The sequence below is a fragment of the Bombus fervidus genome, chromosome 8, assembly GCF_041682495.2.
Source record: "Bombus fervidus isolate BK054 chromosome 8, iyBomFerv1, whole genome shotgun sequence".
NCBI lineage: Eukaryota > Metazoa > Arthropoda > Insecta > Hymenoptera > Apidae > Bombus > Bombus fervidus.
In genome coordinates this window covers 3,708,070-3,727,110 of record NC_091524.1, presented here as the reverse complement: position 1 = coordinate 3,727,110, position 19,041 = coordinate 3,708,070, and the positions used below count along the sequence as shown (strand labels likewise).

The 19,041-nt window shown below is 30.5% G+C and overlaps 3 protein-coding genes and 1 long non-coding RNA gene across 12 annotated transcripts in view; 2 read left to right on the top strand and 2 right to left on the bottom strand.

Moving 5' to 3' along the window:
* LOC139989845 (uncharacterized) overlaps positions 1-4,445 on the bottom strand; it is a 62,178-nt gene extending 57,733 nt beyond the window's left edge. Inside the window, exon 1 of the long non-coding RNA XR_011800416.1 lies at positions 2,100-4,445. This is a non-coding gene — a long non-coding RNA (uncharacterized lncRNA). The remainder of the gene's footprint in view (positions 1-2,099) is intronic.
* Positions 4,446-4,702: 257 nt separating this feature from the next.
* On the top strand, positions 4,703-7,475 carry LOC139989839 (BOS complex subunit TMEM147). Its single transcript, XM_072008494.1, has 5 exons — positions 4,703-4,910; positions 5,129-5,267; positions 5,342-5,563; positions 5,665-5,928; positions 7,079-7,475. The coding sequence occupies exons 1-4, from the start codon at positions 4,834-4,836 to the stop codon at positions 5,914-5,916; spliced, it is 690 nt and encodes a 229-aa protein (XP_071864595.1). The 5' UTR covers positions 4,703-4,833; the 3' UTR covers positions 5,917-5,928; positions 7,079-7,475.
* The window catches only part of LOC139989826 (DDB1- and CUL4-associated factor 8-like), a 39,587-nt gene continuing 26,407 nt past the window's right edge, over positions 5,862-19,041 (bottom strand). The window contains exons 1-13 of one of the 9 annotated variants that reach the window (XM_072008464.1): positions 10,938-11,103; positions 9,329-9,742; positions 9,054-9,245; positions 8,898-8,987; positions 8,506-8,801; positions 8,291-8,434; positions 7,938-8,161; positions 7,702-7,867; positions 7,463-7,625; positions 7,258-7,388; positions 7,065-7,202; positions 6,872-6,991; positions 6,066-6,789 (exon numbers count right to left, since the gene is read on the bottom strand). In XM_072008464.1, coding sequence (XP_071864565.1) covers positions 6,628-6,789; positions 6,872-6,991; positions 7,065-7,202; positions 7,258-7,388; positions 7,463-7,625; positions 7,702-7,867; positions 7,938-8,161; positions 8,291-8,434; positions 8,506-8,801; positions 8,898-8,987; positions 9,054-9,245; positions 9,329-9,650 — 2,148 coding nt within the window. In that variant the 5' untranslated portion in view covers positions 9,651-9,742; positions 10,938-11,103 and the 3' untranslated portion in view covers positions 6,066-6,627. The other 8 variants (XM_072008470.1, XM_072008469.1, XM_072008471.1 and 5 more) reach the window with 8 other exon arrangements.
* Mulk (acylglycerol kinase-like protein Mulk) lies at positions 11,534-13,830 on the top strand. The gene is made up of 9 exons (XM_072008488.1): positions 11,534-11,723; positions 11,939-12,061; positions 12,143-12,262; positions 12,340-12,730; positions 12,808-12,923; positions 13,019-13,194; positions 13,260-13,406; positions 13,486-13,604; positions 13,676-13,830. Exons 2-9 carry the CDS (start codon positions 11,952-11,954, stop codon positions 13,787-13,789), a joined length of 1,293 nt encoding a protein of 430 aa, XP_071864589.1. The 5' UTR covers positions 11,534-11,723; positions 11,939-11,951; the 3' UTR covers positions 13,790-13,830.

Genomic DNA, 19,041 nt, shown 5'->3' with positions numbered 1-19,041 from the left:
CCAGTCGGACAGCGAAGAGAAAAGCTGATTACATACAAAATTATTCGCAATCGTCTGCGATTTTATAATTTATTCACTATCAGAAACGAAGCTGTTAAGATCGAGTCGCGAATTAATTTCCACTATCGAAATACAGATTTTCTGATTGCACGATTATTGGATTTCTTTGCTTCTTTTATATTGATCCTAGAATAGTATAGCGAAGCATACGTTTGCATTACTTTTTGTTTTAAATGTTTCTCACGGATAACAACTTTTTTATTGCTCATACTTTCTATGAACTCGTCTCAAGTATTATGTTCATAAAATGCTTTGCTTTTGCGTAAAATGCGGTGCTTTTTAATCGTTAAAACTCTACTTTTATTCATTTTCTTGGCTACCACGTTGACGGGCTTGTGTATACGTTTAATATTGCACCGTTAACTTTCTCTCGTTTTAAAGGGTTGATAGTTCGTCATGTAGAATTCCTTAGTATGTATAAAACGAGCAGAACGAATGATTCGTGACGCGCTTAAAACATTTGCGAATCAGTATCTTCTCACACCTTTCAACGACGTATGTAACGCTACAGAGCGAGCAGAGAAAAGCAGGAGAAAGGGGGCAGCAACGGAGTGTCCCAGAAGAACGGAGACGCCGGCAGAATATCAACGAGGACGCCATCGTACATGACAAAGGGCGTTATTCCTTCCGGTACCGCTCCCGGAAAGGGGAAGATACATCAACTCCTGTGTCATATAAAAATGTGTTTATGCGTCGCGCACTAGGAATGAAAATATGGCAGACAAAAATGTACCGGATGCTGTCGAAATAAACGAATTACTCCTTGTTTCACACTTTCTCCTCGAATCTCAGAAAACAGGAAAAAAAAACAGATCGAATACAATAGATGAGTAATAAATAAAATCTACAAAAAGATATAAAAGATATGAATAAATATGGGGAAAAGAATTGTTTCTGGATCAGATATTTGGTAATTCTTTAAGAAGATCAAGATGGGAAAAGAAGGACGATCGATGCAAAGGGCAGAGACGTCAGGATTTTGGATTTTCGCACGTGTTTCCAGCCTCGTCTGCGCGATTCCCGTAATCCCAGATGGCCGCCCCCCCCCCCACACACACACAAGAAGAGAGCCGCACTCGAGATTTCCTTTCTCCGTGTAAAAGGAAACGGAATTGAAATCGGCTTTTCGAAATTGCGCGCCGCCCCTCCCACGGCCATGCTTCTCTCCGGGGAGAGAAATGCAAACACGGCTTTGCTGAGCGCGCAACTTGATCGGAAAACAGGGAAAGAGCGAGGATGATATCGTGTGGATTTAGAAGAATACACGAGAAGGGAAGAATGTATCGTCTTGTCGTTTCGGAATGGTCTCAACCCCTGGATTTCGGATTAAAAACGCAGTCTTTTCTTTTAAACCTGAACGATCCATTTAACCGAGTTATTTAAAAAAACAGACTTATGCGAACGACAATTTAAATCTTAATTATTTTCAAAGCTGAAACTTTTATTCGACTAGACCATTTAATTTTACTGCAAGGCTGAGTTAAGATATTACTCAAATTAAAAATTTAGTGGTATAGCATTATATACGTTTCCTTCGGTGACAATTAAACAACAAAGAATATTTGGTTCGTGGTATATTAGCACGTAATTGTTTAAAATAATGATAATTTGTGGAAAGAATAAATTTACATGTAGATTTTGAATGTAGAAATTCTAAATGTAAATGTAAAAATTACAGATAATTTTAATATAAAAATTGCTTTTCGTAGTAATTTTGCTTATAGTTTCTACTTTCGCTTTGATTTTTATTTATTGTCTTTGTAAATGATTATATAATATGTATTTTGAAAAATAAGTACAAGCTAGTATTTAAAAGAGGAAAGAAAATCTGCGGTAGACTAATGGTGGATGGTGGTGCCCTCTTACGACTACTTGTAGAATTATAATAAAAACATGATTTATAATTACATACTATTATAAATAATTATTACGATCTATTGCAACGTGCTATACTGAAATATAAATGAAACTGAAATATCCAATTACATAGACAAATAAAAATATTTTTTGTATTTATAAATATATAAACTCTCCCTTACCTGTTATGAATTTTGTATGTATTGAAAATCTTGATATCACTGACATCAATATTTATGCAATAATTTATACATAACGATTAAATCTGATCAACTTGTTTATAAACATATGAATTTATTTGATACCATGATTATGATAATGCTAAACAAAACATTGCTGTATGAAGAAGCATATAGATCAAAATAAACTGAGAGGTAAATAAAAAAAAAATCACCAATATATTCTTTATTTTTCTTGTTTATATAAATATATTTTTGTAAAAAATGAATTGTACTCGTTACTTATTCTTGAGATATGAAAATAAATATAATATAAAACACTATATTTTACAAATAATTACAGGTATTGGAATAGAAATACAAAAGATGAAATTTATATTAAAACTTCTGAACTTTCTTTGCATTCAGTTTCATTTTTGAATCAAAATAAATTACTTTTATGTAAACTAAAAATATATATATGAGTAAATGTCATATTTAAACAATACTCAAATATTTTAATGTATTAATACACTGACACACACTATTATTATGTTTATAAATGCAACACATTATAACAGATAATTTCCTTAGTTCTTATACCAGTAGTTAAACAACACAATATGAAGTGAACTCAACGCTAGTCTCAGCTAAACTGATCTTTCCTTCTGCACTTGCTACGGAGAACAGTTATGCCAGGATATACTCAACACCTCCCAGAGCATCCCTGACCAATCATAGGGAATTCCCAACCAATCCCTCGGAGTGGGTTCTCTATCACAAATGATAGAAAGGGAGAACTGCTTTTACAATACAGACTGTGGTGGTTTACAGACGGAGCATGCTCCATTGGAATATTCTAAATCCCATGCTAAAAGGGGTGTGTCCTACCAATTCCAAGTGGAAAAAAAAGAAGGGATCGTATCTACCATCGACAACATTGAAAAGGGTAGATGGATTCTAAAAAGCAGACTGAAACGTTAAGATGGAGCATGCTCCGTTACAATACTCCAAATCCCAGAGCTAAAAGGGTGTGTCTTGTGAATTCTAACTGAATATAAGAGAAAGAATTGTCAAATTCATAATACATTCTAATATTTTATATATTTTTTGCTTTCATGAAGCTTTTGTCCTCTTAATGAAAATATAGTTATATATTTTTACGTATCTATGTCACATTACAATGAAATTAATCACAAAAAAAGCATTGAAATAAATCAAAACTATTAAAAACATATAGTCAATATCTTTCCAGCTGCAACACCCTTTTTCATCAGTCACCCCTTTTTTAGGAATTAAAGGGGTGACTGGTACCCCTTTTTTATGAATTAAAGGGGTGACTGATACCCCTTTCAAAGGGGTTAAAATATATAGGGGATGATTTAATGTTGCAGAAAAAAACGTTCATGCCATGTAAGTTATATATAAGTTATAATGTACTAGAAACTATAGTTTTATAGTACATACACGTTGTAGACTAATCTTACTAAAAAATTATAAGCAACTAAATAACTTATACATTAAAAGCTATTGAAAATTATATCATGTAAATAATATATATTTTATATATATCTCATTTGTAAATGTATAAACTTATCAATCTGTGAAATTATTAACGAACAGAATAATTATTGTCCATTTAAATATTTCTTTGGAAATGAAAATAAGAAACAAAAAGATAACCTTACTTAAAACAAACTAAAACATAACCTAATAGATTAAGAACTTCGTAGATAAAGTAAGCATAATCGAAATAAGTTCTTAAATAAATATCATATGAATAAAAGAACTTAAAAATATAAAATATAACGTACCTGAAAAAAATTATTTATTTTTTTAAAACTACACTATAATTTTTTCATTTTTATTGTAGATTGTAAATGACAAATCTTTAAAACTCAAAATCGATATATATATATATATATGATCACGAACTACGTTAAAATTAATAAAAAATTATTAATAAAATGGAAAAAATTTTATTTCTGATCATTGACTATATACAGTATAGACCTGCTATTATACGGGACTTCATGTCTCACGTTCTGAAATACCGACCTAGAAAATAATTAGTCTTTCTTACGCCCTCTACAATTTACTTCGGTAAATATAAGAATTATTTATCTATGATAAGAATACTTATACTCTATTCTTTATAATATCAGGTAATATATAGTCATTAATTAAGTATAGGTACTCGTCTGTGATATATGTATGTAATTAACAATTAATTTGAGAATATAAAAATGAAAATTCAAACGAAAAGAAAGATTTAAAAATGTACATTTTTATATTTTATATATATGAGACTATAATTTTATTTGAAACTACGTAAGTGAAATATTTAACTATAACTGTATAGTAATATATTATTTTGATAGTGTTCAATGCTTCTTGAAGTATTATAAAAATATAGAATTCTATACTTCATTGCAATTACAGAATATTCTATTCTATATTTTATTTATAATTTCATACACGTCTTTAGTTTTAATTTAAACCAGTATTGTACTGAATCGATAGTGGCGCATATGACACGAAAATGATAATTCGAAAACGTGGGACATGGAAAAACATTGTATACCACGTCTATTCTGTATCTCGTCTGTGCTTTTATACTATAAAAAATACAGACTTTCCTACCGCAGATATAACATCCCATTTGATACTTGTCATATTGTCATCTTTCGTGTATGAGTCGTCTGCTATATAATGATGAATAGTATTTAAATTAAATTTACATAATATTACTGAAAAGATGACATTATATCATTTTGGAAATTGTTTTGCTTTAGTTTATGTTCCATATTATCTTACTTATAAATATTCAGGGTTGTAAGTACATTCTAACCATTTCTAACCTATTTATAGTTATTATTATTTGATCATTATCTTGGAATTTATTTTCATTTCAATAATTGTACTATATATGACAATTAATATCATGTGATAATTATACTACATTAATTATAATTTAATTATAATTATAATTTATTTCTTAATGTATTTATTATACGAATAACACATTTCGAAATATATATATAAACTTTCAGATCAGAATATGGTGCATTTTGGAAATGTATTCAAGCTGGAGGTATTTACATATTTACACAATTAGTAAAAATGCTGGCACTTGCTACTTTTTTCCCTACAGCAGATAACGTAGGAGGTGAAGGTTATGATTTAATTGGTGTATGTATTTATATTTTTAATTCGCTTGTATTTAATTATTGATTAACTGATTTAACATATAATAAATTATGTAGGAATTTTTAAAGTCTTCGATAGATTTAGCTGATTTAGTAGGAATTTTATTATCATTGAACAATATACCTGGTAAAGGACATGCAAAAGTTTTAACTGCTGGAGTTGGATGGGCTGGAGCTGAGGTATTACTTACTAGGTTCCTTCTACTATGGATAGGAGCAAGAGGTGCAGAATTTGATTGGAAATACATTCAAAAGAGTCTTGAATCTAATATTAATTTAGTGAGTAATAATGTACTACTGCTTTAATAAGTAATATTTATAATTTATTAATATTCCTCGCAGGAAATTTTTTATTAAAACTTTATTTTTTATGTATATAGGTACAACATATAACTACAGCAACACTTGTATGGTTATGGTCACGACATGATTTAAAACGAAGTTTAGTTCCAATAGTAGTTGGTATGCTTATACTTACAGTATATAGGCCACTTATTTTAGATTTTCTCCTAGCATTTTTCCTAACTGGCCCATGGTCAGCCCTTATTGTTAAAGCTACTACTACTTTCATCATGGGTGTTACGACATTATATATGTATGCTGGTCTTGCTCATTCCATAGGCATCTTTTGAAGAACATTATGTGTATGTTTTAAAAGATCAATATTTTAATCATATTACCGTACACATTACAAAGTAAATTTTATTCTACTACTAAATTATGTCATTGTTCTACTAACTTTTTATTTTATATAATAAAAAGAATTGTACCAATAACAATATTATGCATAGAAACAATCCTTTATTTTCTTTTATGTTACATTTTGATATTTAAACTTTACATTCTTTTCACAATTTTCAAAACACAATTTGTGTTGCAAAAACGATTAAAATATTATTCTGAAATATCACTGAACTTACAAATAATAAAAACAAGAATGTAAATTTGGGTATATTTGTTAAATATGATCGTAAATACTTATCTATTTAGGAACAATAATTTTTTTAATTTTTCAGAGAATGATACAAAATTGTAATTATGTTGTTACTAGAAATGGATCTACATTATTTCTAATCTTCATCTAATACTTTACATATTTTTAGCAAGTCTTTATACATATTCAACGCACCCTAAATCTTATGATTATAATAAATTATACATATCACTTGTATTATTAAACTACTAAATTGGTAGAACAAGATAAATCAAAATTTCAAAACGTCTAAATTTATCATAATCTCTTCATCATTATTAGCCATTTATTGTTGTTATTTGTAATAACATCATTCAAAGACAGTATAAATATCAATGTACAAAACGTAGAATAGTCCGTTTTAATACCTCTAAGATGGAGGACATTGCAATCTTCTAATTCCATCTCCTTCTGAACTATCGCTATGATCAGAAGAGTCATCATCCGAAGAATCATCAATATTATCATCATCATCGTCATCATCATCATCATCCTGATTTTGGTCACTAGAAACTCGTCTTACGTTTAGATTCTACATCACAATGTAAAATGATTAAATAAATTTCTGTAAAATTTTGTATTATAATTGTCAATTTATACTAATCAATACACACTAGTCTTACTCTTTCCGTATGACGAATATGTCTTAATAATATCCAAAGCATTTGACTATCGAATGTATCGGATTCGGTAGTAGTTTCTTCTGCCCTGTTTCTTGCATTAGATGTAACACACTAGAATAGAAAATATATAAAATAATAACACATATATGTTTATATCACAACAATTTTCGTAAATTACACATACTTTGTGTATTAAAGGTACATTTTCTATTTTTCGAAATGAAGGTGGATCTTCGCAAGAAGGTGCCCAAACTTTCACATCACAATCAAGCCCACTTGTTGCAAGAATAGGAATATGTGGATGAGGTTCTAAACAATTTACCTATACGACAGAGTGTTATTAAACTTTATCATTATATTTTTAATAGATTACATACCACTCCTTGTTCATCTCCAGGCATCCAATTTACGATTGCTTCAGTGTTCTTATCCCAGATAAATATATTTCCACAATCCGACCCAGATATAACAAATTCACTCTTTGGCCCAAAGAAATTAACTCCCTTCACTATGAAATATGAAATATAATAAGTGCAAATTTTCATTTAATTCTTGTAAAATGTACCAAACAATAATATATACCAGTAGCATTGTTCCTATGACCTTCATATTTATGAGCAAAATCTCCAAGTTGTGGCGATATTGCATCAAATAAATATACATCTTCGTCATTATAAGATGCAAGAACTTCAGTTCCATCATAGTTGTATAAAGCACAAGTTACATGTACATGTTTCTTATCAGTCTGTAATTCATGAAAATTAGGTTACAAAAGAGATATATAATTTTATTTTTAATCGTATAGAATCCAAAAAACATACCAAATGTGAAGGACATAATTCATGTATTGGTTTAGATACATTTCGTCGGTCATATACTCTAACCCGTTGAGACCGACCAGCAACACAAAATTCGTTGCTTTTGAGAGGATTACAATGAACGCTGTACAATTGCACGTGGAAAGTGCCGTCTCTTACGACTAGCAACCTATACAATCAAATTGTTTTTATACATTGTGAAAAAATATGTTTTACAAAAGCCTACTTAAAAGACGTACTTTGTTGGTTTCTCTTCTCTGATATCTATAGACAAAACTTTTGCATCTTCACCAACAGAAACAATAACATGTGGCGTATCCGGATGAAGTGCAAGTTTATGAGTTGGCGCATTGTGCGTAGCTAATTTTCGTGATACGCCACGTCTAATATCTAATAAACGTACTTGTCCATCACGAGCACATGTAGCCATTAAATTTTCTTCATCGAATGGTAGCCATTTAGCCTGAAAATAAACAATCGCAATGATATACATTTTTGTAACAATAAAAAAGTAAACAAAAATAAAATATATATTAACATATTTTCTAAATGGAAATATAGTTCATTACAAAATATATTTCAGTATACATACTTGAAACATATTACTCCTATGACCACTAGCAAAAGAATGATGTTTTTTTCCTATTGCCCAGTCCCATATGACTACGTACAAATCATCAGAACCACTGGCTAATAAATTTCCTTTTTTATTAAAATTTAAAGCATTAACACAACCCTAAAAAGATTATATAATAAAGATTGCATTCTAGTCTTTTAAATACAAAGTTTAAAACATGAGACGTGTACCTCATGCTCTTTAAGTTTGTACATAAGTTCAAAGTGTTCTACAACGTGTAAGGAACCGTAATATCTACGTTGAAAGGACGAATTAATTCCCATTTCACGGTGAAGAAGTTCTGGCACTACAAACCAGGTTGGCTTTGGTCTTTTCTTCCTCAAACATGGAGGAATATTTCGCTGTGACTCTTCTGATTCCTCCTCACTAGCTGTTTGTTCAGTATCAAAATTTGAATCATTCGATAAGAGAGACTCTTCTAATTGTCGCAAATTCTGTTCTGTTACATTTAATAAAAGAGGCTTTTCTAATTGTCCCAATAAAACCAGTTCTTATTTCTTACAATGTTTAATGATAAAAATGAAATTTATAAAATAAGAATAATGAATGTAACAATACATACCAGCATATCTAGCATGTGAACTATCATTATCAATTTCTAGTCCTTCTTCATGATTCTTTGTTTCCCTAAGAGCTGCAGCTTCTTCAGTTTCTGCATTTGAATACAATATAGTGTCAAAATCTTTCAAGTATTACATGTCTTTTTTCAACTATTTACCTGATCTCATTTCGACATCTTCAGTAGTTTCTTCACTACAACTATCCTTAGGCTCCTTTACTAATTGTGCATTATCAACACTTTTATTTTCTGATTTTGATTCATTACAAACATTTTCATTTAATTTTTGATGTTTACTTGATTCTTCATTAAATATATTACTGTCATCACAATTATCATCATCTACTTGAGCTACAAATTAAAATCAATAAATGTACATTAAATAATTATAAAAGTTTGGTAACTATTAAGATATTAAAATATTATTAACACACCTTTTGAAATACTTCTTTTACACTTATTTTGATTACTAGAAGGAGAGCTCGGCTCACTATCATTTGACGAAATTAGAATATTGTCTTGTGAGGTGGTTGCTTCCGACAATGTTGTAGGATTAAAAATAGAAAATGATGTTTCTCTTAAAGAGTTTTCATTCTGATTTTCTTCAAATGTATTCTTCTTATTAACAACATCACATTTATTATCAACCAAAGGTTCAACAAGTTGTTGTATTATCTCATTTGTTTTATTATTAGATATAGATAGTTCAATATCATTTACTTCTTTACACACATTATGGCAATTGTTAGAATCCATCTTTTATTACCATTAAACCAAGGTTTTGCATATAATAAATATTTCACTTCTATTTTTCATCTATCAATATCTATATTGCAATTTAACTTTACCTGTAATGTAAAGTTAAATGAATATTGTATTTAACTCAGTATAGTTACATATAGTAATCATTATGATGATATAACCAATTAAGATTTGCTTTTTTACATAAAAAATAGTTGAAAATATAGAGAATAAACGAAAAAAGATAGAATGAAATCTTTCTATTCCAGATCTTAGTTTCCAATATATTAATTTCAAAAATCACTAAGTATGCTAATTTGTTTCTGGATTAATAATTATTTTTATACAATAGTAGTTTCGAGAAAAATTCTAAAAAAATATTTATCTTATTTCTTTATTTAAAATTCTAACCAATAAATAATATTCGGATGATTCTCTTGCTTTTAGTATTGAATAGCATTTAATAACTTTTTATTTTATTGAGATTTTCAATATCTTTAGAGTACATTATTGGTTTTTTATATGAAAATCCAATCTCAATTACTCAAATATATGCAGGTATACTTACAGATCCTTCTTTAACCAATCTGCTTGGAAACAAAGTCTTAAAAAAATATTTCATTCTATGTTTTCCATTTATTTTATCTAATATTTAGTTCTATTACTACAATCATACCTTGTATACTGTCACTTAAGTCTCAAAAAAAGAAGATATTTCTTGAATAAAATAAAAGGTCATTAAGAGAATGGATATTTTAGGAATAAATAAATTATATATTCAGATTCCTGGAAATTATCTTATCAACTTTTAGTACTACATACAAGTACAGTGTTGCAAAATATAAACAAAATATTTAAAAAACGTAAAATCAACAGTTTAATCACGTAAAGTTATTATAAATTCCACTGTTTAATGTTAACCAATAATTATGGATTATTCTGTTATTAAATACATTTTTAAAAATACGTGATTTTGATCTTTTTAGTAGAACATAAGGATACAGAAAAATATATACATCTACAAAATGTTAACATAAGCGTAATCTTATAGATTTAGGTACTGCGTTTTACAAAATACAGTTAACTATAACCATTGACAAGTGACAGAATCAAAATAATAATTACACTGACCTGTCATCCGTAAAAACATGATATTATTTTTATGCATATGTAAATATACGAATAAAAAATTCGCACATTTACGTGTTATATAAATTTATTGTCCATTCTCTTTTTTTTTTGTAAATGAAATTAACTAATAAAATGGCTGATACTTATGAAAGTGTTTTATTGTTAGCTTACAGCAGATTTGCCAGGCTTAAGTTCCGAAGCTTGAACAGTTTCTCGCACTCTGCTTAATACTGCAGGAAACACGTGTGTACATTAACACAAACTATTTCTCTATTGTTTCCTGTTTAAGAAACGAGATATAAAGAGACAGAATTTATATCTCTATTGAACTATCTCTGAAATTATCCTCTTTTATAACGATGACGCGTAGCGGCTGCAAATCCGCATTTGGACCACGCTTTGGACAAATAAGATTCACCTATGAAAAAGTGATCAACGTGATGATAAAAAATAATTGACAAATTTCATAAAGAGGCAATTTTCATGATTCAGAAATCATAGATGGAGCAGCTATTGCACAAAATATTTATATGCATATATGTACTTCTTCAAATATTTAATAATATAAAATTTAGATATTACATTAAATCAGATTATTATATTATTTTATCGTTTATCAGCAATAAAAAATCTATTATTTGAAATTTTATGATTTTAATTAAATTCGCAGTATTTGTTAATATTTTATGCGTGGAATTTAAAGGGAATTGTAAACTATCCTAAATATGTGAGTATCAAGTCATTTTCCGATCAACTTGTAGTTTGTATATATATGATACTTCTGATAAGACTACAGATGGGATACTTGTAATAGTAGTGATAGTACATACAATTCATAATACCGCATAAATAAAGGACTTAGGAATTAAAAACTTCTCAGAAAAGATTTTTATAGTTACAAGCTTTTTAAAGTATGAGAATTCTTTTTGAAACACGTATTTCATAAATTTTCAAAAAGTGTGTGTACTGTTAAAATTGAGATTACTTTATTATAGATAATAAAAATTAATTTTTTTTGTAAAATGAAAAAATGCAGACTTTATTTGTTTTAACTAAATCTTCGTAATATTTGTGTACTTTTAAAAAATTTTCAATTTTTTATAAATGTTACTTGACGTACAATGTACAATACATAAAGTACAGATTCATGAAGGTTATGTTGTTATAAACAGAAGTGTTTAAGAAATGGCCAAAATATTAAGCTTTTTCCGGACTATACGAAATAATTGGAAAAAATCTCTGGTGGCATGTGCAGCTGTAACATATGGAATTTCATATGGCAAGGAAGTATACGAGTAAGATACAAAGTTTTAGTCTTATAATTGGTAAATTCATTCTACTGTTCAGATGACATTAAAAAGTGGTAATATTTTTAGTGCTAATCAATTAATGAGACAATATTGTGAAAGTGTATCACAATATGGTGATTTTCCACTTCCAACAAATATAAAACCACGCCATGTAACCATTATTTTAAATCCAACTGCTAAAAAAGGGTTTGCTTATGTCTGATTTGTAAATTATGATTCTACTTATAGTTTAATTATTGATTAACTATTATGCTTATTTGTAGGAAAGCTAAAAAATTATTTCAAAATTATTGTGAGCCACTTTTGCATTTAGCTGGAATTGCTGTAACTGTAATACAGACAGACTCGCAAAATGATGCTCGTAAAATTATAATGGATTTAGATACACCTACTGATGCTATCATAGTTGCAGGAGGAGATGGTACTTTATCTGATGTTTTAACTGGATTAGTAAGAAAATATGATCTCAATCTTAATTTAGTCAAACAGTGTCCCATTGGTATTTTACCATTGGGACAAACAAATAAAATTGCAAAATCTTTGTATCATGAATATGATGATCTATCTGACATAAAACAAGTGATAGAGGCAACAATGGCAATTATACATGAGAAATCAAAAATGATGGATATGATTGAAGTTAAACCTATTGATGTATGTTTCTGTTATGTACATAGCAAATTTTTAATTTTTTTAGTAACTAAAAACCTTATATTGTTTTATAATTAAAGAATAATCCCGAAGAACCTGCAAAACCAATTTATGCTATGGGAACAGTGGAATGGGGTATATGGAAAGATGCAAATGCTTCTGCTAACAAGTATTGGTACTGGGGATTTTTAAGAAAGTAAATATATGTTTTTCCTTCAATATTTTGGAATTTGCACAATATTCACATTAATGTAAATTTATATTACCTAATATCATGTATTTACTGTACAGATATGTGACTTATGTATTTAATGGTTATGAAGAGAATTTAAACAAATATTGTGATGCAGTATTAAAATATACACTTCCTTGTGAAGGTTGTTCTCGTTGTAGTCAAAACAATCTAATTTCTAATTTAAATACAAGGTGGTGGCATGTATTTCTACCAAGATATAATGCCTCCAGAGGTATGTTTTGTTATATTTAGTACATATAATATCCCAAAATAAGCACAGGAAACCATATTTTTTAGATAGCACTGATTTTAGTAAAAGAATAAATGAAAAATGTGACATTCTCCATGAACTACCTATATCAACTTGTGAATTGCATGTAGCAACTTCCAATATAGACAAGTTACAAGTTGAATCATCACCACCATCTTTAAAAGTGAAAATTGGTAATTAAACAAATATCATATGGAATAAAATTATATATATATATAATCAGGATCATAGAAAGTTATCTCTATTATGTAGGTCCAAAGGATATCAACTACTTTTCTTTTGTGTCTGAAGGTTGGAAAAAAGAAAAAAGTAATAAATCATTATGTAATCAAGTAGTGGAAGCCAAGAAAATTGAATTAACTCCGCAAAAGGTAAAATTTCATAGTTTGAATATTCCAAATTTTAAAGATTATTTAATTTCTATATGTTGATTCATTTATAGACCGATAAAAATCATACATTATACATTGATAATGAGGAGTATGAACTAAAGGCAGTTGAAATTAAGCTGCTTTCGCAGGCAGTAAAAGTATTTTCTTCTCAAATGAACAGTTAACAAAAAAAAAATATATATATATATATGTAAATAAAATTTAAGATCTGTTTATTTGATTTAAACCTTTATGTCTTATTATATTGAAAAAAAGTAAACTAGTAAAAAAATTAACAAAATTTTTTATTATTATAATATATCATAAATATAATTTATGATTGCTTCTAAATATATACTGTTATCACTTGAACATGACACTTGTGAGTATATAATCTATTTTTACCTACTTTGTAACACTTGTATGTATGTTATGTCATATTTATTTTACAGTATGATATTTATTGTTTTAAGTCCTATTCATTTTTTCTAAGACACCACATAGTAAACAGCAGAAAGCGCTCTGATATTTGTATCACATTCATCAGTTAATATTTTGAATGTACTTTTTTGTTATAAAACATTCCTAATAAAAAGTTTATATGAAATTTAACACAGATAAAATGCAATCTCCCTAACAATTAAAGAAATTCATGAATATTTTTAAGATTTTGCAGAAGGTATTGCCATTATCATCACAAACACATATTTGTTTCAAAGTCCTTTCGAGTAACATTAAAGAAATTTAAAAAAAGAGAGTGAAGAATTGTTTGGCACTTACTTTTTGTGGTTCTGTCGATCGTGATCTGATGTTTCTTCTAATCAGCACTGTACAAGAAACAGGACTAGTCGACTTTCCTGAGTTTTCCATATATATCTGTCGGAGATGGAAGGACAACGGGACCCCCCGTTGGAATTACTCGGAAAAACCCAAATGCTGTAGCAATTCCGAAATAACCCAAACACAGTTATTCGAAACTTGAGACAATGAGCTTAGGCTCGAGGCGACGACCAATCGCCGAGCGTAGCCACGGTCACGGGATGAACGTTCCACCTAACGGAGACGTGGAATTGCATAGCCCGCCTTTAATGAATCGGCTTTACCGATATTTGACAATAAACGACCTAACGGTCCCGTAGTTAGCTACGTACGGATGGTCGCCAGAGGGTGACGCATCATACACAATTGGCAGGCGGCCTTTGTTCTATCAGTCCGTATACCTGTCGCCCGTTATGACATTTTCCCCGATTAATCCAATGACCTGGTGCCGTAAGGATACCTGATGTAGTTTCGCTCGGCAGCGAGGAGAGTCATCCTCTTGCTTGGAGTCCTACTAGCCAGAGACCTAGTGTGTGAGTAGTAAAGAGTAAATCGAGGGACAGGTATCACGAGGAGTAAGTGGAGTGCGAGTTAGATCTTGAAGCCAAGTAAATCAGTTATCCCGTGGGCCGTGGATTCGCTATACCGACTCTAAGATCATTGTCGTTATCGTTCGATTATTGAGGCCAGTAGTTTATCTTGTATTTGTAACAACAAAACGATATCCTCGATTGTACAACGACGATGAGCGACCCAGGCGCAGATTCTTTACACGCCCCAAACCCAAGTTCTAACGTAAACCCGACATATCTATATATTTATACCTTGATATTCTTGTTAACCAATCGACATTTTCTTTGTACATATAATATAAAGTAATACAATATATCGTAATACTATAAAGCGTAATGTAATATATCATAATATAATATAACGTAATACTATATAACGTATTACATTATAAAGTAATGTAATATAATGTTATACTATATAACACAATACCATATAATGCAATATAATGTAATATTATATAACTGAATATAATATAACGTAATGTAATATAACATAATATAATATAACGTAATACTATATAACATAATACATTAATATATAATGTATTATAACGTAATACTATGTAACGTAATATTATAAAACGTAATACATTGTAACGTAATATAATATAACGTAATGCATTATATCGTAATAGTATATAACGTAATATAATATATCGTAATACAATATAACTTAATACTAAATAACATAATACATTATAACGTAATACCTTATAACGTAATACTATATAACGTAATATTATATAACGTCATATAATATAACGTAATAGTATATAACGTAATATAATATAACGTGATATGTTATAACGTAATATAATAGAACAAGATATAATATAACAAATACCAAGAGAGAAATCTACATGGTTGTATATACAAATCTGGATAGTCCGGCAGTGAGAATAGTGTTTTTATTGACTGAATGATGTTAGTCAATTTATTCAAAATAAATCGCTTCAATAGAGAAGTTAGGATTCGTTGTGTAACGCCATCGTGTAATAATAAGCCGGAGCCGATTGTCTCTGTATCTTTTTAATATAATTCGTTAAGAACGATTTAGGTGCCGTCAAATGAGTGACATATACCGACGAATTGGTAGAACAACTTGATTGTGGTGGTCAATGGGTATTATTAAGACTTATCGCATCTTTTTGTTAAGCTGTGATATGATGCATGCTTATAGAACACGAAAACATGGATGGCGACGTAAGAGGGAATAATCCAGCAATCTCGTAAGTCCGTTCTTCAGTGAAATTATTTATGGTGATAGCTGTGTAATATAAAGTGCGCTCGGAAGAACTATTAGAAGACTATTATAAGCGAGTTTCAAGGGAATATAATCTACTATTGGTATGAACGTATCCCAATTTATCCAAGACGTCGCGTTTATTCGAGGATGGCAGGAAACTCGTAAAATAGTTGGTTCCGTTCGCCTATGTTAACGATTCTACAAAGAACGTCCGAAAATACATCGCAATCGCAAGCATTGGGACCCGCTAGCCCACGACATCGTACAAAGGAGGGGCTTAATAATTTATAGCACCCTCAAATGTTGACGTTTTTTCTTCTCACAGCGGAGGGTGATGAAGGCCAGACGCCCGTTCCAGACGTTCGAATTTCATATTTTCTTACATCTATTGTTTATACAAATTTAATTAATTGTGGAAATCCAATATTTCGACGATTTCGGGACGAATAAATACTCGATTAAAAGTCGGTATAGTAATTGATAGGATTGATGACGACAAAATAGTAAGGATTATGGGGGCTACTCTACAAGTAGATGTCAACGGATTAAGGTCATATATGCCGATATTGAGGAGAAGGCAGAATGTAAACTAGATGCGCAGCTCGACCACATGTCTCCGGCGTGGTAGAACGAAGCCCATTATCGCGTACGAGAAACGCATAAACTGTGTTCGATTGCGTGTATTTTGTGGAGGTATGCAAAAAAAGCTCCAAGTAGCGTAAACGCGAACAGAATGGAATAAACACGGAGAGTAGCGGCCACAGATTGAGGAAACATAACAGAATTTATGATTGGAAGATAAGACGACAATGATAATCGACCTAAGGACATGCGCCATGTCAAACTCACGTTCACCGAACTAGTGGAGGATCAGGAAATCTGATATACGGTAAAGATACGCTTGAGTTTGACGCATTTGTTTGGGGTACCAAATCAATGAAGATAATTAGTAGGTGACAAGTTTTATGGTTTGGGATCCTAAGATATTCTGCAATTCATAAGGTACGTTAAGGTAAGCACGTTCTGAGTGCCGTTGCAATCTGAGAGCAAACGGTCTGTACCAACAGTACAATAAAACAATCGAATACGCACTTGCCATCGTCATTGCTGGTAGAGATCCACGGGGCTGGAGTCCTGAGATAAAAAAAGTACAAGGCGCATTAAATACAATGCACAACAGGGAATGTTGCCATTTACCGAGGGAGTCGCTTTGCAATAAAACCACCAACTGGCAAACTTTCAAAGAGCTGATCGAAAACAAAATCAACTGCAATATCCCATTGAAAACACCTGAACACATTGAGCAGGCAGTAGCAACTTTGACAGAAATAATACAGGAAGCAGCGTGGGCAACCACCACCTATGAAACAAATAGCAGGCAATCAAAAATTATTCCGCAGGACATCCTAGACAAAATCAGGGAAAAAAGAAAAGCGAAAGCAAAATGGCAAAAACAGAGAACACGAGAAAACAAGAAAAACCTAAATAAACTTGCAAAGGAACTAAAGAATAAAATAAGGGAACATCATAATAACGAATTCTCAAAATTCATCGAATCACTATCCGCGCATGAGAATACCGACTACTCCCTATGGAAAGTCACTAACAAAATTAAGAAAACAATAAAAACAATCCCAGCAATCAGAAAAATGGACAACACATGGGCCAGAACCAACGAAGAACAGGCAGAAGAATTCTCAAAGCACCTACAAAATATATTTTCGCCGTATGAAATTAATAACAGCATCCCTGGATGGCAAACAAATGAAGAAGTGGAAAATGCCAGCAACACAACTGATAAACGCTGCACCATACTCAGCACAACAGCGCAAGAAGTTAAAAACTTAATTGAGGCAACAAAGACAAGTAAAGCACCAGGATTTGACTTGATCAATGGGAAAATCTTAAAAAACCTTCCCCCAAAGGCAATAAGACTAACAACGATAATATTTAACGCAATTCTAAGAATACAGTACTTTCCTACACTATGGAAAATAGCACAGATAGTGATGTTACCCAAACCAAACAAAAACCCACATCTAACTGCATCCTACAGGCCGATATCATTACTACCTGCGTTTTCCAAATTATTAGAGAAAATAATATATAACCGCTTAAAACCAACAATAGAAAAAGAAAAACTAATACCGAACCATCAATTTGGATTCAGGAATAAACACTCCACAATAGAACAAATGCATAGACTCGTCAATGAAATCTTACAGTCGCTTGAAACAAAACAATACTGCACAGCACTCTTTATGGATATCGAAAAAGCATTCGATAAAGTTAACCATGAAAAACTTCTTCAAACAATCAAAAAGCAATTTCCAGAACAAATCTACAAACTACTCAAATCTTACTTAAACAACAGAACCTTTGTAGTAAAAATAAATGATGCATACTCTGAAATTAAGGACATCAAGGCAGGAGTACCGTAAGGAAGTGTCTTAGGACCAATATTATACACACTATACACGGCAGATATACCAACAACTGTCAACAGTAAAACACTGACGTTTGCGGACGATACGGCCATACTAGTGAGGCATGCAAATCTAGAAACGGCCGCCGCACTACTACAAGAACACATTACAAAAATAGAAAAATGGCTGCAAAACAAACAAATAAAAGTGAACACCAGCAAGTGCAACCACATAACATTTACACTTAGAGAAGGAAAAACACCAGATATCCAACTGAACGGCGTCCACATAGCACAAACAAAGCAAGTCAAATATCTAGGAATACATTTAGACACACACCTTACATGGAAGCACCATATAAAATCAATAATAAA

Coding starts and splice junctions, on each gene's coding strand:
- LOC139989839 (XM_072008494.1), top strand. CDS start 4,834: ATGACATTATATCATTTTGGAAATTGTTTTGCTTTAGTTTATGTTCCA. Junction 5,268..5,341: donor AAGGTTATGATTTAATTGGT/GTATGTATTTAT, acceptor TAAATTATGTAG/GAATTTTTAAAGTCTTCGAT. Junction 5,564..5,664: donor TTGAATCTAATATTAATTTA/GTGAGTAATAAT, acceptor TTATGTATATAG/GTACAACATATAACTACAGC.
- Mulk (XM_072008488.1), top strand. CDS start 11,952: ATGGCCAAAATATTAAGCTTTTTCCGGACTATACGAAATAATTGGAAA. Junction 12,263..12,339: donor AATCCAACTGCTAAAAAAGG/GTTTGCTTATGT, acceptor GCTTATTTGTAG/GAAAGCTAAAAAATTATTTC. Junction 13,407..13,485: donor ATCTTTAAAAGTGAAAATTG/GTAATTAAACAA, acceptor TCTATTATGTAG/GTCCAAAGGATATCAACTAC.